The sequence below is a fragment of the Oryctolagus cuniculus genome, chromosome 14 (genome assembly GCF_051225735.1).
Source record: "Oryctolagus cuniculus isolate XC-2025 breed Fujian yellow rabbit chromosome 14, ASM5122573v1, whole genome shotgun sequence".
In the NCBI taxonomy this organism is placed as follows: domain Eukaryota; kingdom Metazoa; phylum Chordata; class Mammalia; order Lagomorpha; family Leporidae; genus Oryctolagus; species Oryctolagus cuniculus.
Window position 1 is genome coordinate 5,040,178 of NC_142880.1, and position 24,791 is coordinate 5,064,968.

The following is a 24,791-nucleotide window of genomic DNA, read 5'->3' on the forward strand; positions in this document are numbered from 1 at the left end:
CTATATACTTTAAGATTTCCCTCAGAGGTCGGTGAATATACAGAAAGCATCTCTCGATAACTCACAATTCGTTCGACATTTACTCATCCAAAAAACACTGGTGTAGGGCCAATTTTGTGCAGAGACCAAGGATTCCACAGCGAGGGAGATAAACACGGCCCCACCCGCACAGAGATCAGAGGCTAGAGTCATCACGTAACTCCACTCCGCGTTCCAGGGTGTGTGCGAAGCCGGCGAGGCGCTGGCTGGCGACAAGGGAGCACCTGTTGCATGAAGGATGTGCAGAGAAGGCCTCTAAGACGACCGAAATGCTGGCGCGAGGGCTGGAGAAGGGACGCAGGCAGCGTCAGCCAGAACTCAAGTGGGCCACGGAGGGTCTCAAGTAAGAGGGAAAGACCAACAGGTGCTTCTGGAGAACCGGGCAAAGGCCAAGTCATTGGGATGCTGCAGCCCTCCGTAAGGAGCTGGTGTTTCTTACAGACAGACTCGAAAGGGACATGACAAGACAATGTACTTGCAGTGAGTATCTCAGAAACAGACTATTTTTCTCATTCTTTCGTGGAGTTACCATTGAGGACCCAGAGCTTCCATCCCAAAGTGAGAAGTCCAACAGCATACAATGCAGTAGTTTTCTAAGTTTTACTCAAGTTTTTTAAGGAAGAAAAGTAGTTTTCATACCCCATTATCTAAAAACATGAAGGATGAAGCCACTCCAAGATGGCGTCTGTGGCCCTCAAGTCCTGTGTCCCCTCTTTATGAAGGCTCCTTCAAGAACAGTTTGAAACATGGGGGCAGAGACCAGAAGGGTCTAGGAGTCAGAAGATCCTAGCCCTACCCCTGACTCTGACTTCACAGCCAGGTGACCCAGTGCAAGCCACTTAATGCCCAGAGTCTCAACTCCCTCTTGACAAAAAATGGACACGAACACCTGACGTGCTCATCACACAGACTAGCAGTGTGGACCAGCAGCGATGACAGGGCTGGGGGTGTCACCAACTAAATTATAAACCAGAAACTATATCCTTTATCGCTTTCATGCTGAGTAGATGTGGGTTGCTTGGCTGATATCCTAAACACTGAAATGTTAAGTCCTCAAGTATGAATTAATTTTTACAAATGCCCAAGCCAATTTATAAACTTATAAGAATGACATGACAAAACATCAACACATTTCAGTAAATCCCTCCTGCAACTGAGGTCTTGTTTAACACTACAGCCAACTGCAAAAAAGGAAGGAAAACTACTAGTGTTTGATGGAAAATAATTTCTATCTTTCAATTACTTATTTTCAAAAACCAATGACTACTGCATTTTTCAAAGTAACGAGTAAATTTTCAATGTCTCACCACAAAAAATGATAGTTCACATAAAGGATGTTAATCAGCCATGATCTAATTATATCAGGGAAGAAGGTGAATGAGTCAAAGAAGTAAATAAAACTTATATTTCTTGATATTTTCAAAGTTTAAAATTAACTCATTTTTTATAAAATCAGGTTGCATGCGTCTCTTCAAATAGACTGGATTTTGGGAACAAAAGAAAGGAGTGGGGGAAGGAGGGAAAGATAGAGGGGAAAAAAAAAAGAGAAGAAGGAATTCCCAAGCAGTTAAACAATATAAAATAGAGTATTTCCTACACAGTTAGAAAGATGGACTAGGGAGCAGGTATTCGGTGTAGCATCCACATCCCCCATCAGCGTACCTGGGTTCAAGTCGGTTCCACTCCCAATTCCATGTTGCTGCTGATTGTGCACCATGGAGAGCAGCTGTGATGGCTTACGTACTTTTTGGCCCCTGCCAGCCACATGGGAGACTTGGAATGAGTTCCTGGCTCCTGGATATGGCCTGGCCCGACTCTGTTGTTGTGGGAATTTGGGGAGTGAACCAGCAGATGGGAGATGGACAGATGAATGGATCGATCTCTTCCCACCCCCCAGCCTCCCTACCTTCATCTTTCAAATAAATAAATAAGTAACAGGGACTGGATACACATACAGCAAGTGGACAAACACAGTTTCCTATTGGAGTAGGCTTGTAGAAACTGAAATGGAAGTAGGCAAGAATTATCTGCTATGCATATATGACTTCATACTTACAGAGAGAATTGAGATCCAAATAGCTACAGAGATAGGTCAAAATAAATAGACTAACCTCATAATTTAAAATATCCAATTCTAAAGGACTGACCCAATATTAATCTCTTTTTAATTTAAATGATAAAATAAAGAATAACAATTTTAGAAAATTCAGGTGCTCAAAGTAAATCTTTTTTTTTTTTTTTTTTTTTGACAGGCAGAGTGGACAGTGAGAGAGAGAGACAGAGAGAAAAGTCTTCCTTTTGCCGTTGGTTCACCCTCCAATGGCCGCCGCGGCCAGCACGCTGTGGCCGGTGCATCACACTGATCCGAAGGCAGGAGCCAGGTGCTTCTCCTGGTCTCCCATGCAGGTGCAGGGCCCAAGAACTTGGGCCATCCTCCACTGCACTCCCAGGCCACAGCAGAGAGCTGGCCTGGAAGAGGGGCAACCAGGAAAGAATCTGGCGCCCTGACCGGGACTAGAACCCGGTGTGCAGTACCACTAGGTGGAGGATTAGCCTGTTGAGCCGCGGCGCTGTCCAGTAAATCTTGACAGATACTTAAGACAGAGAAAAAAGATCGGATTCCACCAGTGGTCATTTGTTTTTTAATTAACTGAGATGACAGATGTCTATCCTGTTTCTTAAAAAGGCATCACAAATATCTTGGCAAACCAAACTGCATAATTCTTGCATACACACACTTTCTACTCTACTTTAAAAGCAAATGCTTCATTTTCACCACTGGAAAACCATTATGCCTAATTGTATCTTTAAAAAAAAATTTTACATAGTTGAAAATACATTGGTAACTCTGAATATCTGTAGGCTTCCATTTTATCTCAACACAAAGAGTGGGCGTCTCACTCACAGGGACACACCAAACGCCCTCTCTGGTGCAGGAACTCTAACTCATGTCTTTCTTCATGGGGGCCCATCACTGACTGCATTTTAAGAAGAAATACATCTCCTGATAGAAAGGAGAGAAAACTAGGCTTTTAAACAGCTTAGACTATACCTCAGGAGGAACTTGACTTCCTCTGACTGTGAAATGCAGGCCTAGTAGATGAGCGATGAGCCAGATCCTAAACACTTCACCTCCTGGACGTGAGCCAGTAGACTCATCTGATAATACACACAAAGAAAATCACACCGTGCACAAGTAACACAGAACTTACCACCTGAACCGTTTCTGTGTGGTCACACAGTTGTGAACCCGATTTCCAGAACTTTTTCACCTTTCAACCCTGAAACTCTACTCCCACTAAAACAACAAATGTTCAGTGCAAACAACGGGCTCAAACACGGATTCTTCAAACACTGAAATGTGTGGCTCCAACTTGCTAACTGCTTTTGCCTCGGAATCCTCGGCTACAGAACAGAGTGCGACACCCCCGCCACCAGAGTGGTCAGATGCAGAGTGACGTCCTGGGGCCAGGCGATGACATTAACAGTGCTGAGAGATCAGATGTAAACCCGTTGTGTTTTGTAGATGGCCACAGACTTAAGGCAGGACGACGAACGGGTTCATGAAGTAGAATTGCTGCCTTCAGAAAGCAATCACAAAACAGACCATGTGACTGCCAAGCCAAATGAATTTTTGGCAATATCCTATGGAAAAGTATCTCTGCTTAGGCCAAGTAAGAGGAAAGATTTCCTGGCTGCCTTAATAAGCTTCAGGCAAAAATGCTTATCCACTTCCAGTGTGCCTGTAACCATTCCAGTAAAGAATCTTAAAAAACCGAAAGTCAATTGCCTTATTCAAATACAGTTTGATTAACATGGCTTCTTCAATTCCCAGGTTTCAATACGTCTGTAGACAAGATCATCGTCCAGTCAGAAGACACCCTTTTCCTTTCTCTTATGGACAATGAACCATTTATCTGTCGATTTGTTAAGAGGGATAACACCCAAAATTGTGCTCCCTTTCCTTCTAATGGGTTGTGCACAACTTGGGAAGATGAAAAAACTCTAAATGGAATTGTATTATGATAGTAACCCAAATTTATCCTCATTCCAATGATCGTATCAGGACAGCAAACGCTTTTGCTGGTTCAACACGGCAGTGCACTGAAGCACTGAAGTTCAAGATCTTAAAACTGGCCTCCAAGACGGTCTTTTTTTGATGTCAAGGTTTCCTCCAATACCATCCACCTACGTGAACAAGCAAGTCTTCACAGAAATCCTTAACACACTATACGAAAGGCAGCAAATATACTCATTTAGAATGCTAAATAAATTTATTTCAGAAATTAAAATACACAAAAATTAATGGCATATTATGTTAAACCATCTGGTTCTTCAAGTTTTTAATGTCTTTTTTCTCAGTTTCTAAATATGAAAACTCTAGTTCCCCCTTTTTAAAATAACGTGATAACACATGATCCATAATATGGATAAATACGTCAATATAAACACATGAAAAATCCGTGGTCTTTATGAAACAGAGCAATCATGACTTACAGCCTGGAAACCAACACGTGTGGTAAACAGAAACACCAGTGCACTGTGTGGATTTACCCTTAGCATCCTACAATTAATGTTGTTGATGTTTTAAATAAACTGTTCTTGCTTTCACAGGTTCAACTTTGCAACAAAAGTCTAAGATTAAATGGAACCTCCCAAACTTAATATTTTTAAACTAAGCTCTAAATCATCATCTACCAGAAGAAATAACAATTTGCTTGTTTTTTCCTGTTCTGTTGCTTTTTATAAGAACTTCCCTTTTTACAGATACAATAAATTACATATGCAAATAAATAAGAGCAAATCAAGCTCCTGAGGGCTGCTTTTGTGCTGGGTACAATGCTTTGCAGGCCTGTTTGCCCTGAGTGCTTGATCTGGAAGACACTCTGACTACAGGTGAAAATAGTTCTAGTTCGGTGCAGATGCACTGATAACTAAAATAGAAAATCCTACGCTCTTCGTAGTAAACATTAAAAAACAAAACAAAACAAAACAAAACGACACCTGTCCTGTGCTCAGCTATTTTGGAAATGAGCCCTGGGGAAGTGGTGCCTTGTCGGTTTAGACAATTAGAAAACAGCACCCTCAAGGAGCATTCAATCGCCACCTTGAAAAAAAGTCGAATAATTTTCTCATTATTGGTAGGAGAGGTCTTAGAAAGTATTTCAGAGTTATTAGACCTTCCAACTCAAGTAATTTTAAAAGATCGAAATGTCTACACTATTTTAATAGACATGTTAAGTATTGAAGACTTCTTTGTTGGGCAAAATCGATATGCCCAGAATTCCCCAGGAACAGGAAAAGGTCCCATTAAGTTCATTGTAGTGTCAGTCAGCAAGATGAAACCTGTCAGTCATCCCCGGGAAGAAAACGGAAATCCTCAACAGGATCCCACCGAAAACGAAAACACAACCTCGAAGTCAACCATACAAGAGTACCAGCAACGCAGCCATCAGCGTGCAGGGAGGGGAGAGGCAGGCTCCAGCCACTCAAATTACAGCAAGACTCATGTCGCTAGTTGCAGCCGACTCAGCGTGGGCTCCCACGGAGACATCAACAGCCACACGGCAGAAACTCACCGACTGTGCACTCAAACTTCTCACTAACAGGCTCCACGTGTCACATGATACGAACCAACCAGATTCTTTAAAATCAAACAGGCCCAAGAACTGTTCTAGATTCAACAACTCTGCTGACGGACCATGTTTTATAAAATCTAAGAAATCTGTAAGCCTATAGTTCACTGATTTTTTTTCCCATACAATTCACCTTAATCTTACCAAATGCCACAATTAGACTTCTTTCTCATACAGTGCCTGGAGCCACGTAATTTAGGAAACTCAAAGCTCTCCACCAGCCTCCGACACAGTGGCTATTTTTGTCGGAACAGGGCCCTGCATACTGAGTAGCATTTATTCCAACTGGTTAAATGTCCTCGTACCTATAAAGACCAAAGCCAAACGGTTCTCCACCCTGCCAGAGGGAGTCAGCCTTGCAATTATCTAAAAAAAATCAAATGTCAGAAAAATGAATGTGTATAACAAGTACTCATTCCCTTAAACGGGCATATATATTTTTTTTTTGGATGACATTTTCTGATTAGAATCAAGAGTTCAGACCCTTTTATTTGGGCTAAGGTGCATAAGTTAATCAGCAGATACAGGAAAGTAACACCATCCTGGACCTGTTTCTTCACTTTTTATAATTATTAAACATATAGATGGAAAGGCCTTCATTTAACTTGTTGTATTACTTCCATATTAATAGTATCTAAGAAAAATATGGTAAGGAAAATAGAGAACATAGAGAATCTCCAAACAGTCTTGAATGCTTCACAGGACTGACAAACTAAGACACTTTTCCACTTGGTTTTAGCTTGCAGTCTGCCCCTCTCAGGTCCGCTCTGCATGGCAGACAGCCACTGTGCCACCAACACCACTGTGACACACCTCACAGCTCCTAGCCTTGCCAAGAGGAGCAGGAGAGAGGAGACGAGCGTCCGTGACACAAACAAATCCCAGTCCCCAGCACACAGACGACCCAGCAAAGGAGAATCGACTTAGCGAGCCCTATAAGTAGATTTCTGTATGTTTAAGGAGTGTTTACCAGGAAAACACGTGAGGGTAGTGTGCTATACTCCTAAGCCAGGACCGCCACTGCCTCTCCAACCAATAACCTATCAGGATCATCACACTTACTGGAACACTGCTGAAATAAATGCCACTTTATCCAAGATCCCAAGAGGAAAACGAAATTAACCTGCATGTGCTCCTTACTGTTGACTGTGGAAGAATACCAGCGTAAGTAATTAGTGATCAAAAGGATATGGTTAAGAATTTTGCTTAGGACAGCAATGGTTGTAAATTTCAGCTAATTCATCTCATGCTGGATGTTGCAAACTATATCAAATACATATTGATAAAACTTAATTTACTGTATACTTTATAACTACATGACAGAATATAAACTGGTGGCCCTAATCCTGTCGGTGGCATTTCAAAGCTCTAATAAAACAGTCTTGAGGTTTATGAAAAAGACAAGTATGTTATTAATGATATATCACATAGGACATTTTCCAACTTCCACCTTAAATTTCAAAATTTTATATGCTTTTAAATTAAATCATTCTTAACAATGAATCCATGTTCCATAAATGCTCATTCAAAACACATTTTATAAATTTTTCTATTGACAGAGCAGAATATTATAAATTTTACCATAAAATTTTAGATAAAAACAAAGTGTCAGTAATAAACCGCACTGCCTATCATTTACATATGTGTGTTGTTTTCCCTGCTGCAAATGATGAAGGGATTTACTATCCCATCTGTGCTTTACTGCATCTGGGTAAAGCAGAATTGGCATTTTTTTCCCACCTCAGACGACTTGTTTCCTGTTTGCGGCCTGGTACAAAGTCAACTCTGATCCAGCCCTGTCCCCACTTTACTACCTCAGAGTGCAGTCCCTGACCCCAGCACAAATTCACAGCCCTAAGCCTGATTTTCAAGAACCAGCCTCGCTGGGCCCCGCAACCTCTGCCACCCTCCAGGGCGCTGCACCTGCCACATGCACACTGCCTCCCCCAACCTCAAGGTGCTCCCCAAATCAAGTGCCCCGGACACCCACGCCTCCCAAAGGGCTCCCCTTGCCCACAGCCTTACATGGTACCTGGCACAAAGCAGGCCTTGCAACAAGCATTTGTTTTTGTTTTTAAAGATTTATTTATTCATTTGAAAGTCAGAGTTTGAGAGAGGGAGAGAGAGAGACAGTGAGAGAGGTCTTCCATCCACTGATTCACTCCCCAGATGGCCACAAAGGCCAGGGATGGGCCAGGCCAAAGCCAGGAGCCAGGAGCTTCAGCCATTAGCAGAGAGCTGGATCTGAAGTGGAGTGGCCGGGATAGGAATTAGCACCCATACAGGATGCCAATGTCACAAGTGGTGGCTTTACCAGCAACACCACAACGTTGAGCCCACGGAACAAGTGTTTGATGACTGAATAAATGCTGGGTCAATTTCACCACGCTTTCTTAACTTGTTTTTGAGGGTGGTGTTTATCAAGAACTTCAGAAATGACTCACAAAAGCTGCCTTTTGTTGCCCTACCCCATTCTAAGAAGGTGCTTTCTGGTTAAATGGCTTTGATGACTTTCTTTTTAAATACTACGAAAAATTTCACGTATGGATATAGAATACGGGGATTTTTATTTTCCTCTTTTATTTGTGTCTTTAAATTTTCTACACTGAGTAACAAAGCACTGTAAAGAACACTTGTAAACTAATCAATAAATTCAACTCATGCTCTTGTCAAGAGGGCTTCCACCGACCTGAGAAGCAGAAAGCCCATTCCACAGGCAAAGCAGAGTCTGCCAGCCAGGGGAGATTCCAACACTGATTCTGCACCACACTTTTGCTTCAAGGGTTAACAGCCTACTGACTGGTAGCCACCACAAGTTAACAGTAACTTGGTTTTCTTAACTGTGGCACTGTGGTGTAGCAAGTCAAGCCGCCGACTAGAGTGCCGGAATCCTACATAGGTACCAGTTCAAGTCCCAGGTGCTCCACTTCCAATACAGCTCCCTGCTAATGCACCTGGGAAAGCAGCATTGCATAACCCAAGTGCTTGGCCCCTGCACCCAAGTGGGAGACCTGGAAGAAGCTCCTGACTTCAGAGGGGGCCAGCTCCAGCCATTGTGGCCATTCGGGGAGTGAACCAGTGGACAGAAGACCTTTCTCTCTGTCTCTTTCCCTGACCCTAACTGTTCCTTTCAAATAAATAAATAAGTCTTAAAAAAAATTGTACCCTAGTCACTGCCCAGGCATCACCTGAAAATCACCACTTTAAACTTTTAATCTCCTATGATCCAAAAAAAGCTCTTTCCAATCAGCTGACGAGGAGCCCAGAAGTTAAGACACACACAGCCCATGGTGGAGTGCCTAGGTTCCAATCCCAGCTCTGGCTCCTGACACCTGCTTCCCGCCAGTGCAGACCTTGGGAGGCAGCAGTGATGGTTCACGTATCGGGGTCCCTGTCAGTCACAAGTGGGGGACCTGCACTGTGTTCCCAGCTCCTGGCTTCAGGCCCAGCCCAGCCCTGACCACTGCAGGCATTTGGGGCGCGAACCAGGGGATAGGATCTCACCTCTATCTCTGTGTTTTTCTGTCTCTTTCTACCTCTCAAATAATTTGAGGAAAAAATGGTGACAGAAGTTAGCAACGTAACCCATCCTAAATATTACTCTAACAATTTCGCATGCAGTCACTGTGAATGTGCAGACTAAAGCTGAACTCACTTCACCTTCCGACTCCTTTCCTTGTGCACCTCACAGTGCTGCCTTGCTTTAAAGACACTAACAGAGAGCAGTGGTCGGAACTTACTCACAACCTGATAAACCCCAAGTGTCTCCCCACTAACATCCACACACAAACCCCCCAAGTAAAGCCGAGGCCATCCTCTCCGAGGCGTCGTCCCACCTCATCTCCGCACTTCCTCTCCGAGGGAGCACCTGCTCATCCCAACCTTAGACCTGCTGCTCCAGCCATGACCCGCGGCCCTGGGTGCACTCCTCTGAACCCACTCTCCCCGAGGCCACTGACGGCCTCTCTGTGTACCAGGTACCAGCCTGATTCTACCCTGTCTGGCACAGCAACTCCCACCTCCATCCTCAACAAGGCTCTCCTGAACCCTGGAAGTCCACCTCTCCAAGCTCTCTCGGACCCCTCGGCCTCAACCTCCAGCTCCGATCCCACCTCTCCCTTGGTCCCCCCCCCTCCACGTCCCCAGGCTCTGGCTCTGGTCTCGGCACCCTCCCCCTGCCACCTCACAGCTTCAAAGCATACACAGGGCTGTTTCAAAGGGGTCCCCAAATACTAGAGGTAAAAATTTGGTTCAACACACACACAAAAAATTATCAGTTTTTTTCCACATGCATCTTCCATGAGCTTTTCGAAGACCCCTCCTCCCTGCACACACAGATTTCAAAAATTTTCTCGACCAAAATAAACTTCTCATTCCTTTCTCTGCAAACTTTTTAAAGTACCCTCAAGCAAAAGCAAAGAAAAATGGGCCAAATCAAAGGGGAAGGCAGGTAGAACTGACCTAAGCCATTAAAAGGCAGGCAGGGGCAGCAGCAGAGGTGCAGTGCCTGGGGTAGCATTAACGTCAGCTTCCCAGACATGGCTGCTTGGCTACCAAAGCTGTTCAGTCTGTGACAACGCACCAAGCTGATGCTGGGGATATGTGCACTTTTACCTATGAATATCATGTTCAATGAAGTGGTTTTAAAAAAAAAAAAAAGATCTATTACAAAGGCAGAGTTACAAAGAGAGAGACAGAGAGATCTTCCATCCACTGGTTCACTCGCCAAACAGCCAACAGCTGGGGCAACCAGGAGCCTAGAACTCCACCTAGGTCTCCCACATGGGTGCAGGGGTCCAAGGACTTGGGCCATGTTTCACTGCTTTCCCAGGCCATCAACAGGGAGCTAGATCAGTAGTGGGGCAGCTCAGACTTGAACCGGCACCCATATGGGATGCTGCCATTGCAGGCCGTGGCTTAACCTGCTGCACCACAGGGCTGGCCCCCAATAAAATGTTTTTGTTTTAAAGGATAAAGAATAAGCTAAACCCAAGTTCACATTCCAGATCTGGATATATGACTAGGCCAAACCATATTATTCAAGTTCCCTCACCAGCAAAATCGAAGATGAGAATCCCCACTTCCCAGCAGTGCAGAAAGTGAGACGGGACAGACAAGGGATGTGGCATGATGCCGGAAACACATGCCCTTTAAGCTGACAAATGTGACTTCTCTGCCCCCACTCCATCCCAGCGTGGCACCTCCTGCAGAGACGGCCCCCAGCCTCAGGAAGGAGCACATCTCCAGCTCTGACTGGCTTCCTCCTTACCCTGCACAATCTTCCTCCCACGTTCTCCCCAACTCCAAGGCTGAAACTACCACCCCAAGTTCAGCCATCGTAAACATCCAAGTTTTTGACATGGCGGCCACCGGGGGCTGCTGTTGCCCCATGTGGACACAAGGCCGCCAGCCGCCATGGGGTAGAAGCACAGCAGTGACAAGGGTGTCGCTTCTGTCACCACAACAGCTTCCTAAGAGGCCTGCCCCCCTTGACCGACGCTCCAATCACTTCCAGAATGACCCTTCTAAAACTCGCCTCAGGTGACGTAACCCTTCTGCCTAACGGTGCTGCTACTCTGCCAAGTCAGGCTGCCACTCACGGCTGCTCTGGGAGTAGTTCTTGCTCAGCTTGTCACCGACTGCACTGCAGCCCACCACGTGCACGCGGGCTTCTTAAGGTTCCTGGAAAACGCGATTGGAAGATAAAATTAAATGCAAAAAATCGCTGGAAAACACGCACACACATCAGCCCACCAAAACCACAGGTCTTGGTGTTCACAAGTACTACCAACCACAGATCCAAATACTGGGGGAGAAAAAACTTGCGCCTAGACCGAATAAATCCAGTTTTTTTCTCTCTCTCTCACTGTTTCCTAAACAAAACAGTGTAACAACTAGTTACACAGTGCTCACATGAATCGGGGATCACAAGCAAGCCACCACGATTGACAGTAGACGGCAGGATGTGCACAGCTTCCAGGCGAACACAGGGCACCTCACAGCCTGAGGCGCCCACAGGAACCCTGGGGCCACAGATGCCACTGCAAACCACACCCCTCTGTCTCTGCACAGGCCTCCCGCCCCCTAGAACACTGTTTATTCCACTGCCCAGCAACTCAGCTAATGCTTGTCAATAAACGTCCTGCTAGAAACATCTCCTGACAATCGCGTCGTCAGAGGCTGAATGCAAAGCCCTGGTTCACTACTCCCCATCGCACCTGCTGCATCCCAGAATGGCGCTGGTGAACCATGGTGGTGGGCGCTGACCTGGAGACCCTCTGGAGAGTGAGTTCCAGGCAGGCCAACTGTGCAGGGTCACTGAGGGGCTCCACAGTGGCTGATATGGAACAGGGAACATTCTGGACAGCAGCAGAGGAATGAGGAGAGAATGGAAAGCAGGATGAATATGACGGCCATCCCATAAATTCTCAAGAAACACATACAACCATGAAATAGCAAAACAAACTTCAAAACCCGATTTTAAATGCTATTTTGGTAAAACCCATTTTTTTAAAGCATCTCTACTTTCTTAAGCTATTCCACATTAAGAACTAAAAGCCTTGCTTCAGAATTTTTTAAAAAATTGAAAACTGAGCCGGCGCCGCGGCTCACTAGGCTAATCCTCCGCCTCACGGCGCCAGCACACCGGGTTCTAGTCCCGGTCGGGGCACCGGATTCTGTCCCGGTTGCCCCTCTTCCAGGCCAGCTCTCTGCTGTGGCCCGGGAGTGCAGTGGAGGATGGCCCAAGTGCTTGGGCCCTGCACCCCATGGGAGACCAGGAGAAGCACCTGGCTCCTGCCATCGGATCGGCGCGGTGCGCTGGTTGTAGTGCGCTGGCCGCGGCGGCCATTGGAGGGTGAACCAACAGCAAAGGAAGACCTTTCTCTCTGTCTCTCTCTCTCACTGTCCACTCCTGCCTGTCAAAAAATAAATAAATAAATAAATAATTGAAAACTGGAGACCGGTGTTCTGGCATAGCAGGTTAAGCCACTGCCCGTGACACCAGCATCCCACATGGGCGGTGGTTCGAGTCCTGGCTGCTCCACTTCCAATCTAACTCCCTGCTAATGCGTCTGGGAAAGCAGCAGCAGAAGGCTCAAGTGCTTGGGCCCCTGCACTCATGTGGGAGACCCAGAAGAAGCTCCTGGCTCCTGGCTTCAGCCTGGCCCAGTCCTGGCCATTGCAGCCATCTAGACAGTAAACCAGCAGATGGAAGATCTCTCTGTCCTTCCCTTTCTGTGTGACTTTGACTTTCAAAGTAAATAAATCTTTTAAAAATCTGAAAACGGAACATTGTTCCAATGTCCTCAGCCTGCCCCTCTTGGCCTGAAACTGATGGTCCAGTTCCCTTACCCCGTGGCTCCTGCACGGCTCTGCAGAAGGAGATGGGCACCATCGGAGCAGAGGGAAGAAGGCTGCTCCCTGCTGAGCGTCCAGCCGCTGGTGCAGCTCTCCACAGAACCTGGCAACTGCTCTTTCCCTCCCCCTGCAGACCCAGGGGTGATCCAGTCTCCTGTGCTGCTAACGCTGGAGCCTCCCTCCACCCTGACCCTGCACATAGCTTCCTTAAACTCCTCTCAATTATCCTCGTACCGGGGGCGTCCTGAGGCCACCTGACCAATACAAACACAGAAGCGGTTCTGCAGGCACTTGCTATACATGTGTTCTGAGTTCCCTCATCCACGAGGCGCTCATCCTATAGCCTATGGCCCTGAATTCTTAAGTCCACCTCACTCACATGATGACTTGGTTCAATCTCAATTCAAAATCAACTAGTGAGTCTCCGCCTCTCCAAGATGAACTCCCATGGGAAACTACTCCCAGTGTATGCACACCCTTCGGGAAAGAAATCCCGCTGAAGCACTTCCATCACAGTACTTCTAGAGGAAGGAATACCAGCCTCAGTCTCTTAGTTCAGGCCAAATGCTGAGGCAAACCCCAGAGCAGCCACTGCTAAAGCGCACCGACAGAACACGAGGGTAGCCTGACTCTCCTCCAGTTACAGGTGACAGCCGGCATACGATGCCGTGAAAGCCACCACAGAGAAACGCTTCCATCTTCTCTGACAGTCAGCACGCAGACACAACCAGGGAACAGCCCCAACAGGGTGGTACGACTGCCCTTGGATGGAGGGGAACTCGCCCGACAGCTTCATCCAAAACAAAAATCGACGGGCCACATGCTGGCTGGAAGACAGGAGTAGGGCAGACTCATCGTCACAGGAGAAACGTGTCTGGCTGATGTTACATCTTCCTCTTCTATTTCTTTCTGACTCCAAAGTTTAGGAAAACAGCTTGATCTAAAATTACAGCCTGAGCTCCTACTTGGCCTTTCCCTCCCTGCCAAGGATGTACATTCAAATTGTCACATCTCAGTCACAAGATGAAGAACGGGGAGCTATTTGTGGGGCTTGTTGGGTACCTACAATCTTGTCCACCTCTGAGCAGTTGTAAAATGCCTCTTCTCTCTCCCTAACCTCTCTCTCACTCTCTGTGACCTCCCACCCCAACTAAAAACAGTGGATATGAGAAAACAGCCCAAGCAGGCCCCTCCCACCATGCCCCTGCCTCCCACCCCCATAGTCGAACAATTAAGCACACTGAGTCAAAACGGTTAAAATGGGCAGTGGAGGCAGAAACTCAGATTGGAATCCGGATTACGCCATTTACTGAGTGATCTTGGACAAAATATACAACCTGAGACTCAGTTTCTCCATACGTAAAATGGGGATTATACGCACTCTGTGAAGCTGCTGTAGGAATTAAGCAAAAAAAGCAAGCAGACACCAAAGCCCACACACTGTAGTATTCCACACAGGTGGGACACCAGGCCAGTCATTCAGGTGCTAGGGTAGGCGTAGTGTCGGGCTGGGACAGGAGAAAAGCCCTGGGGAGGGATGGACTCTCCCAAACAGCATGACCGCACTGACTGCCACTGAACTACCCCCAAAAAGGGGTCAAAGGCTAAGGCCATGGGAATTCTACCACAACAGAAAGGAAGAGACCACTCCATCATGTCAAAGACCTTCCCTCCCTAATTAGAGAGAGGCCTGGAAGGAAAAAACCCTGCGTGTTTCTCTACCCCACCCCAGCTCTCACACTGAAGCTAACTGGCAAAGCAACAGAGAAGAGCGCACCGCCAAACACTACACAAAGCCTGCACAAATGAAAAACCCAGAACTACCCTAAAGCCCACATTGGCCCACTTAAACAAGAAAACCTAAGATTTCAAAAAAAAAAAAAATCACATTTTACTCCTGACACGATACTTGGGTTAAGGAATTGTTCAGAATTGTGCCTACCACGCCATGTGTATTTTTCATTTAGTCAAAGTATTGACAGAAACCTGTAACCATCATCTGAGCTATAGTTCTCTGTTGAGTCAAATCCGTACTTGAGGTTTCTTATATATGACTCTTGTATCATAAAAAAGGCAGCTGCAGGTCATGAAAAGAACACTGATGCTGGAACCCAAAGAACCTAAATATGGCTCAGTCACACCACACAGCACCTGCATCGCCGGGCCAGGTGAGTCAACCTCCAACTGCAAATCTCCTCATCCATGCAGCTGCTGCCCACCTCACTGAGTTACTGGGAAACGTAGACAGACTGCAAAATGTCATTTCATTTCTGTTACAAAACTCAACACACAAAGGGAGACTGTTTTTTAACAACAGGGCAGGCATTCAGTACAGCAGGTATCACTTGGTATGCCTATATCCCACATCAGAGCGCTTGAGTTTGTGTCCTGGTTCTGTGTCTGGTTCCAGCTTCCTGCTCGTGTGTGCCCTGGGACGTAGCAGGTGATGGCTCCAGTGGTTGCACCCCTGTCACCCACATGGGAGACCCAGACTGAGTCTGGACTTGGGCTCCTGGACTTGGCCTGGCTAAGCCCTGGCTACTGCTGGAATCTGAGGGGTGACTCAGGATAGAAAATCTGTCTCTAAGCCTTTGAAAAAAAAGTACAAATAAATTTAACATGTTTATTTAAAAATATACATGCTACCTAGGTATGTACATAGATAATCTCTTATAGTCCTGAGATTCACAGAAACACTACTAAGTGCCTACATAATAGAAAAATAGTTAGAAATTACACATTAATCCTGGTACCAAATACTAGAAATAGCGGGGAGGAAACGAGCTGATGACGCACGGTTGCAACGTATTCACAACTGGTTACAGCCTTCCTTCATTCACCGCACAAACACACCATCACACTGCGCCAACAAGGCACACACAACTGGTTACAGCCTTCCTTCATTCACTGCACAAACACACCATCACACTGCGCCAACAAGGCACACACAACTGGTTACAGCCTTCCTTCATTCACTGCACAAACACACCATCACACTGCGCCAACAAGGCACACACAACTGGTTACAGCCTTCCTTCATTCACTGCACAAACACACCATCACACTGCGCCAACAAGGCACACACAACTGGTTACAGCCTTCCTTCATTCACTGCACAAACACACCATCACACTGCGCCAACAAGGCACACACAACTGGTTACAGCCTTCCTTCATTCACCGCACAAACACACCATCACACTGTGCCAACAAGGCACACACAACTGGTTACAGCCTTCCTTCATTCACTGCACAAACACACCATCACACTGCGCCAACAAGGCACACACGGGAAGCACACACCACACCTCGGTCCTTGTCCTCTAGGAGCTTCCAATCTGAGGCACAAAACGCCCCACAATTCGCCAAGGCCTTATGACATGAAAAGCAAAAATGAAGGTCGCTGCGAGCGCACCCGTCCCACTCGGAGCTACAGAAGAAATGCTCACGCAGGTGCAGCGCTGTCCTGTGCAGACCAACACATCCACAGCTGGGCCATGTCTATCACTGTCCTCCTTAGCAACAGCCACATCCCCTCCTGCCCCAGGGGAGAGGACCGAGGGAGGTGCAAGACAACCCTAGTTCTAGGAGGTCAAATACGCTGCACCCGCCACCCAGTTCAGCAGTCACAGACAAGCTCAGCGCCTTCATTTCTGCACATGCTTGAGCAATTACACTGATGCTGGGGTCTCCCCAAGGGTGGTTTGGTCCTGCCTGAAACGCACTCGCCCAAGTCTCGCCCCGACTCTTTTCTTTCAGCATGACTCAGGAGTCTGCCTGATGGCGCCTTCCCCATTGCCGGGAGCAACACCGCCCCTCGGTCCTTCTCCACAGCGCTGCATTCTGTCACTGGAACATTCGACACCCCACCTGCACACTGGACACTGTGCGTGTTCTGCGGCTTGGACAGCATTACAGAGAGTCCGCAGTTGCCCAGTGCCCTTGGGAAACTATCCTTAAAGACCTCTCCTTCAGACTGGAAGCACTGTGAGAGCAGGGACCCGTGTTATTCTCCGCTTATCCTCCAGACACATCTTCCTTGCCAAAGACTCCCGGTTCTGCTGGGGTGCCCAGGCACAGGGAGCGGTGGTTCCAGCCCAGGCGATGAACAGTGACTGACTTAAGCCAATGATGGTAATCCCATTACCTTTGTCCGTAAGTGGTTTAGGGAAAGGAATTTTACACTTCTAATGGCATATAAGAAGATATCTCCTATGCAACTTCAAGAAAAGGTTTTCCTCCCTGGCTGATGAGACAGGAAAGAAAAATCCTGTCCTTCCTCTTCCGCGTGAGGAAGCAATGCGGGGAACCCGAGGCAGTCCCGTCCCGTCACTCAGGGCAGAGCGGCAGACCCTGAACCCTGCCATTCCTGATGCACTCAATCAAGCCTGCGGACCACTCTCAGATACTGGTATTTGCTGTGTGCGTGCATATCCTTTACAAATGTTTGTTTCCAAGGCAAAGTCACAGAGAGAGGGGGAGACAGGGAAACAGAGATCTTCCATGAACTGGTGCACTCCCCAAATGCAGGCAACAGCCAGGAGATGACAGGAACTCCATCCGGGTCTCCCACATGGGTGGCAGGAACCCAAGTACTTGGTACCATCTTCCGCTGTCTTCCCAGCTCCTCAGCGGGGAGCTGGATGAGAAGCAAAGCAGCAGGAACCTGAACTGGCGCTCACCTGGGAACCGGCGCTCATTTGCATAAGGGATAAGGGATACCAGCATCCAAAGTCCCGGCTTAAGCACTGTGCCCGACACAGGCCCCTATGCACGTGCTGTACATGGCATGGATCAAGCCACGTTCTCTACCTCTTGCTTTTGCACGATAAACTGTCAAACTTCCAACATTAAAATAGTAGCTGCAGACTCCAGGATTTTTGACAGGACTAAACCAGATAATGCAAGGAAAGTGCCAAACAGAAACAAAGTACTCAAATGCTAGCACGCTTCACTGTTATTGTTAACTAATAACCTGCTATGACAAAACTCCACGGGTTCTTCATACAGGATTTAGGATTTTGCAATTTTACAGAAAACATTCATTTTAATCCTGCACAAATGAGAATATTTTTAATAGAATAACTCATTTACTACAATTTTGTACATCCATAAAGTAACTTTGGGTTTTTTTTCTTTTCCTCAAACTTGGAGGGGAAAATAAAACGAGACTCAGGAAGTATCAATTCACCAAAGAAAAATAACCATATTATGTTTGGGGGAAGAGTCTGTTTGTGGCATCAACTCTAACTAATGTGGACAGAGACACATGTACATTTTCATCTACTTTCTTGCCTTCACAATTATTTCATCAGTATTTTAATATGACAGATTAAAAACAATTAAAATAAAGCTATATTGATCATTCAAACTATACTCCGTAATGCCCACAATAGAACACCAACAACAAAGTGATTCACTTGCTTGACATTATGCCCTTGGAGCAAAACCAACAGAGACGAGGAGATGGCCACGTCACCCACTGGTCCAGCTGAACTGTGATGGAAAAAGCACTGTGGGCTCATTACTGCTGCAAAGTTGCCTGCAGCCCAGGGCATATGATAATCAAATTTCTTCCAGTAAAACACAATAGCAATTCTGTTGTTGCTAAAGAATTGACACCAACTGAAGTCTGTCTTTTAAAACATGAACAACAAAAAATAACAAATGTAATTCCCACCCTTTTGCTGAGACTACCCAGACTGGCCCGGTCCACTGGTCTTGCAATTATCACAACAAACAGAAATAACCTCGCCTTTCAAAACCCTTGCTAACTTAACTCACCAGGAAAAAGATGACCACTTACCCATTATGACCAACCAGAAATTTAAAGCAACCTGGACAGTCTACTTTTCCCATCTACTTTCCAGCACCCTCACACAAAGAGTAAGGTGCACTGTGCAGGGGAGTTAAGCTCGGCCTATGCTAGCCAACACTAGCCAACACTGCCTGGAACAGGAACAGCTAGTCCTGGTGGACAGCCTCCAGGTCACTTTCTGGAGTATTCGTGGGGTTTTAGTGTAACCATCGGGTTAACTCTCTCAGTACTAGTTAGCTCTCACAGTACTAGCTATGTTCACAAACCCTACAGGAATTGATGTTACACATGTACAACATGCAAATATTCAACGGACATCAAAGTAACAATGCAAGGCAGTTAAGTTTTCCCATGGACTCCAAAATAAATAATAATTGTCTTCAGTTCACGCTTTTAAATCCTACACTCCCAGCAGTAGTTTCATGTGATTTGCACCCAGTAGTTTACTCCCAACGCCACATCTCAACATTCACACAACAGTTGTGATCACCATGGAGGAAAGAAGATTCTACATTCGAACTGAGTCTCCCCCAAGTTTAACTTTCAACTCCAAAATGCTGAGGTGAAGCGTTAATAAACCGCAACATCCCAGTCCCTGTCCTAAGCCTACAGAGTATCCTCGAATTTTAAGACAAAAAATTCTACTCCCAAGTAGCAACTGAAGGTGTCAGACACATCTGATCTACTACTGCAGAACTGAAATTTACTGATTTTTTTTTTTCATCCAGAACTAGTTTTATGTGGCAAACTGTCTTTCAAGCTACAGGAAGAACCTTTTACTGCTTTTTCTTTCACAGCTCTGAGAACACACATTATCAATGTTAATACTGTGAGTATGGATGGATTTCAAATTTTTTTTTGCACCAAAATAAACTTATTGTTTAACTGTATTCTTCCACAAACTTCATGACGTATCCTATTTCTTGGAGCTACAATAAATACGGGTTAAAGAAAACTAAAATTTAACTCTGAACACATTACACAATTTCTTTTTTTAGATTTGTTCCTTTAAAAACATCTTTTGATACGTCTCTCAAAATAACAGAAAAGATCAATCAAGATTAAATAAGAACCTCTCATGGCTGCGACCACATTTTGGATGGGAGTCATTCCACAATCAGGAGGAAGCATCCTGAAGACTAAGAGGTGGGGAGTTGGTTTAATACCATGGAAAATGCCATTCCCACAAAGATATCCCTCCATTAATTTCAGAAATCTTCAACTGCGCAAATGGGCTGTCAAACAAGTTCTGAAGGATCTGTGTGACTTCACTCTTCCTATTTCCTTTCAGAAAGGAAAGTCTCTCCTGGGATTGGGGGGGTGGGAGATAGGTGCTGCAGCCAGGTACTCACCCCTGCAGCCAGGTACTCACCCCCGTAAACTCTCCCTCCTGCGAAGCAGCAGTTTTATGACCATTCCGCTGTACCCACTTAAAAACAGACATACTATATTTTGTTTCTTGGTCTATTCAACAAGATCCAAAACTTAAAAGCCAAAGTTACTACTCAGAGGCCCAGGTTCCGCTGTACCCACTTAAAAACAGACATACTATATTTTGTTTCTTGGTCTATTCAACAAGATCCAAAACTTAAAAGCCAAAGTTACTACTCAGAGGCCCAGGTTAGATACAGTTGGCTTCTACATTTTCTGGCTAGTTCATTTAATAAATATCATGGTCAACCATGCGTACCTTATTCACCACTTTGCTTCCTAGCAGATCTGTCTTTCTGAGCTATAAGATAATGTTCAAAGATCAAATTAGGGTAATAAAAAATTTATATCACTACTCATCTATTTACAGTTGCCAGTTACTCTTCCTGTGGTCACGTGGCAGGCCACATGGCTCCAAGTTCAGCAGTATTTCATACAGGAACTGTTCACAGCTATTAACATTTAATTTTAAAATGCCAACGATCAAACAAAATTTCAGGGGGCTAAAAATCTGAAGGAACGAGGATTGTTGTTCATTATTAAAGGCATCCAACTTTCACTCCTAAAACCCGTGTGCCTTCCACCAGTACACACACATCCCTGCAGCCAGGCAAAGCAGAGGGTGTCAGCCCCAGCGTGCACCAGCGATCAAGACTCAAAGTCGGCTTCGTCCGATCATATAACACTGGTCCCTAAATCTGCGGCGTCCCACCCCAGGTCAGGAAGGCCATCTGGAAGACTGAAGAATAGATCTTGCAGCTGCAACCACCAGTTCCGAAGTTAAACCAATTCACGAGAAACCCTGTGTATACCAGGCTGAGTTATTATGGTCTTAGTTTTCTTATGTCTTTAATTAAGGCCAAAAAAAAATCACCTATCTTGCAAATTTGTTAAGAGAATCAAAGAGAAAACACAGGTAAGGGTGCTAAACACCGGGAATGGCACATAGGATGGCAAATAAGTAAGGGTAACTCTTGTGACGCTGTTGTTTGGGGGTACTGTTGAAATACAACTAAACTAGACAATGTGAAACTCAAACTTACAAGACCTTATTTTGGAGGTCGGGGAAAAACTCTTTTCACATTGAAAATATCTGGGTCTATCATCATCATTAACAAAAGTTTATCTGGTACTTTTGGTATTAATGTGAAAGACACTTCAGAGCAGAGACGAGAAGTAACCTCTGCCCTCAGGAAGCTTATACTTGAGGGGAAGCGGAACATTAGACACGCACACAGTTATTGAATCACAGTTGAGATCAGTGTTTATAAAGAAGGCCTGCAAAGGCAGAAACGCACTAAGAGGACCAGAACTAAAATTTCCACGCAGACATCCCACCTCCCTCATTAAACCTAAGCCACACCTTTGAACAGACCTGATCTGACGGTTCCTAAAAACAAGTCATTAGCCCGACTCTTGCCGTTTGCACGTTCAGAAGTATACTCTGGAATTACAGAAACCGTGTAAAGCCTCCAGATAAATTTCCAATGTTTCCTACAAGGACTTCTTAAAGCGAGACAAAAATAACCTAAGAGAAGCAAGCGCTGGCTTCCAATGCACTTCGACTTCATGTTCGAAGGCACCTCTGAGATCAGACACCAGCGTTTCTTCCCGCGCACACCGTCATGTATGATGCCTTGTCTTCACAGGTTTTATTGGAAGGTGCACTTCCTAGTAGTTTCTGTGATTTTTAACATCAGAACAGCCCTCGCTTGTTTACGACAGCAGAATTCCGCCTCGCGCAGCTACCTGGTACAGTCGGTCTCCCGCCTGAGAAATCGCCCACACAACAATGCGGCGCCCACTCCGTCCACCACCAGCCCCCGGGCCCGGGTCCGCGGGAGCTGGCCCCGCGCTGCCCACCGGGGCCGGCCAAGTCTCAGGAGGACGGGGAGAGGCGCGACTGCGCGATCGCCCCCGCTCGCCCCCACCGAAAGGCAGCCGAGACTTCCCTGGGGCCGCCGGAGCCCACCCCCGCGCCCGCCCCAGCCACGGCCGGCCGACACGAGTGGCCCCGCACGCGCGCAGGCGGGTGCCGCGCCGCAATGAATGGGCGCGCAGCCGGGAGCCCACAGCACCGCCTAGCAGGGCCCGCGCCCGGCTGACAGCCCCGGCGGGCCGGGCAGCACCGCACCGCCCGCCCGCCCGCCCGCCCGCGGAGGCCCTGCTTCCTCGCCCTTCGCTCGCAACCCGCTTTTTTTTTTTTTTTTTTTTTTTAAAGAAAAGGATACGGATTAGATACCTGAGCCAAGAGTTCACGCATCCCTAGGTGCCCGCCTGAAATCCCAAATTACTTTGCCAACTTGAGGCGCCCCCCGAAGCCTCCACGCGTTCCGACTCCCGCACCCTCCAGCGAGGAGAACCGCCAACAGCCCTCTGCCCTCGGACGCACCGCACCCCTAAGGCGGCGAGCGCGCACCGCACCCCGCAGCCGCTCCCCAGCGTGCCGCGGACGCGCGGGGTCGCCGCCCCCGGACCCTCGCCGCGGCGCCGCAGGAGACACCTCGGCCCCGCCGCCGCCGTACTTTTGTTTTCTTCTGCCGCATCCAGGCCCGCCGCCACCTCCCCAGCGCGAGGAAACCTGGCCACCCCCGGGCCGCAACTAACTTTCCGGGGCGCCCGGGGGACCCCCGGCCCGGACCCGCCCGCCGCCCCTCGGGGCCCGGGGGAGGGGGCTCCGGCCTCGGCGGTCACGGGCGCCGCCGCTCGCGCTTTCGGTGGCCACACCGGAGGAGCGGCCGCAGCGCCGGCCCGAGGTGACACCTGTGTCCCCCCCTCGCCCCGCGCGGCCGCAGCCCGCTCGCCCCCCGACGGCGCGGAGCCTCGAGTCCTGAAAAGTTCTCGGCCGCTGCCGCCGCCCCGAGCCCTCGCCCGCCCCGCGCACCCGGCCCTTCCCGGACTCGCAAACTTCGGCGCCGCCCCGGAGAGACGCGGTCCGCGCACGCCGCGTCCCCCAGCGGCCGGCCGCCCCGCCGGGCTCCGCTCGGCCGCCCCGGCGCGCCCGCCCGGCACCTCGTTCCCGCCGCGCCCCCGCCACGCAGCGGCCGGCCGCTCCCCGCGTCCCCGGCTCCAAAGTTACTTTGCAAGGAGGCGAACCCGCGGCTCGTTCCCCTCCATCGCGCGAACAAGTTTCCGTCCCCGCCGCCGCCCCCGGCGAGCCCGCTCCCCGCCGCCGCCCGCCCGCCCGCGCCCGCACCTCCCGGGCAGCGGCCGCTCCCCGCACCGAGCGCCCCGCCGCGCGCCTGCCCGTCCCCGCGGCCACCCCGCGGGCCCCCGGCCGCCCGTCTCGCCCAGAGTGCGGTGCGTGCGTGAGTGCGCGCGCGCGTGACGGCGGCGGGTGCGGAGCGGAGACACTTACTTCTCCCGGGCCTGGCTGTCGGACGGGACGGCGCTACTGTTACTCTTGCCTTTGCCGTACATGCTTGTGCCGAGAGCAGCTCCCACTGTCACGCACCTGTCAACCCATCACAGCCTCCCCGGGAACAGCCCCGTCCCCATGGCGACCACGCAGCCACCCCCACCATTGGCCGCCCCACGCCGGGGCTCCGCCCCCTTCGCCCAGGCAACGCGCGAGACTGACAGGCGCCCCTCCCGCCGGCGGCCGAGGCGCGCGCGGCGGCGGCTCCGGCCTCCGCGGCAGTCCCCTCCCCGGCTCCCGCCCTCCCTCCTTCCCTCTCCGCCCCCTCCTCCTCCCGCTCTCCTTCCCCCTCCCCCCCAGCCCGGGCGCACGCGGGGAATTAGAAACTGCTCTAGGAGGATTTTAAACAACTGGCTGTTCTCGCCGCCGCCGCCCCTCCCGCCGCGCCGCCCGCGCCCGGCTCCTCACTGGAGAGAAGGCGCCGGGAGGAGGGGAAAGTGCGGCCTGGAGTCTCCGGCAGGAGCCGGCGGAGCTGGAGCCGGGCGGCCCCAGACTCGGGGGCGCCGGCCGCCCCTCGCGCGCCCGTGACCCCGCGCCCTCGCCCGCTCCCGCCGGCCCGGGGACACCCGCGCCGCCCCCTGGACCTCGGGCCCGGTGGCCCCGAGCGCGCCCTGCCCGAGCTCCCGGGGAGGGCCTGCGCCCCCTCACCCCCGGCCTGGGCGCCGCCGCCCCGGGAGCACCTGCCTGGGGGTGGGGGTGGGGGCGGTCCCCACCTGGATCGCCGGCCGGGCCGCCCGTGGCGTCCCCAGCGGGCCGGGCTTCCTGACCCCTGCCGTGGAGTAGGCCTGGAAGGACCTCGGTGCCCGGTGCCCGGTCAGAGTAGGCCCCAGCCGAGGTGGCAGGGCTGCCCGGGACTATTTCTGGACCCAGATCCCCAAGCCCATGTTCCTAAACACGCAAAGTTCCTAACAGACAGACTACCTGGCTTCCGATGGAACTCCATCGTTCACCTGTGGGAGGTCCTTGGCTGCAGGTTCAGGGAGGAATGGGATTCAGAGGGCTAGGGGCCCCCGTGCAGGTCAGGATGCTGGGGGGCTGGGTAGGAGAGGGGGCTTCAGGTGGACAGCTGTGCGGAGGGAGGAATGGGATTC

The 24,791-nt window shown here is 49.0% G+C and overlaps 1 protein-coding gene across 16 annotated transcripts in view; it reads right to left on the reverse strand.

Annotated features, from left to right (window-relative positions):
• The window catches only part of SSBP2 (single stranded DNA binding protein 2), a 309,460-nt gene extending 284,899 nt beyond the window's left edge, over positions 1-24,561 (reverse strand). For 13 of the 16 annotated variants that reach the window (XR_016220369.1, XR_016220368.1, XM_070056360.2 and 10 more), the window contains exon 1: positions 23,641-23,730. Coding sequence is in view for 9 of the 16 variants with exons in the window: in XM_089312935.1 (XP_089169061.1) it covers positions 23,641-23,702 (62 nt within the window). In the remaining 7 variants the exon portion in view is untranslated. Of the gene's footprint in view, positions 1-11,893; positions 12,035-23,640; positions 23,731-24,413 lie in introns of those variants that run through there. The other 3 variants (XM_089312931.1, XM_070056354.2, XM_070056359.2) reach the window with 3 other exon arrangements.
• Between the last annotated feature and the right edge of the window lie 230 nt (positions 24,562-24,791).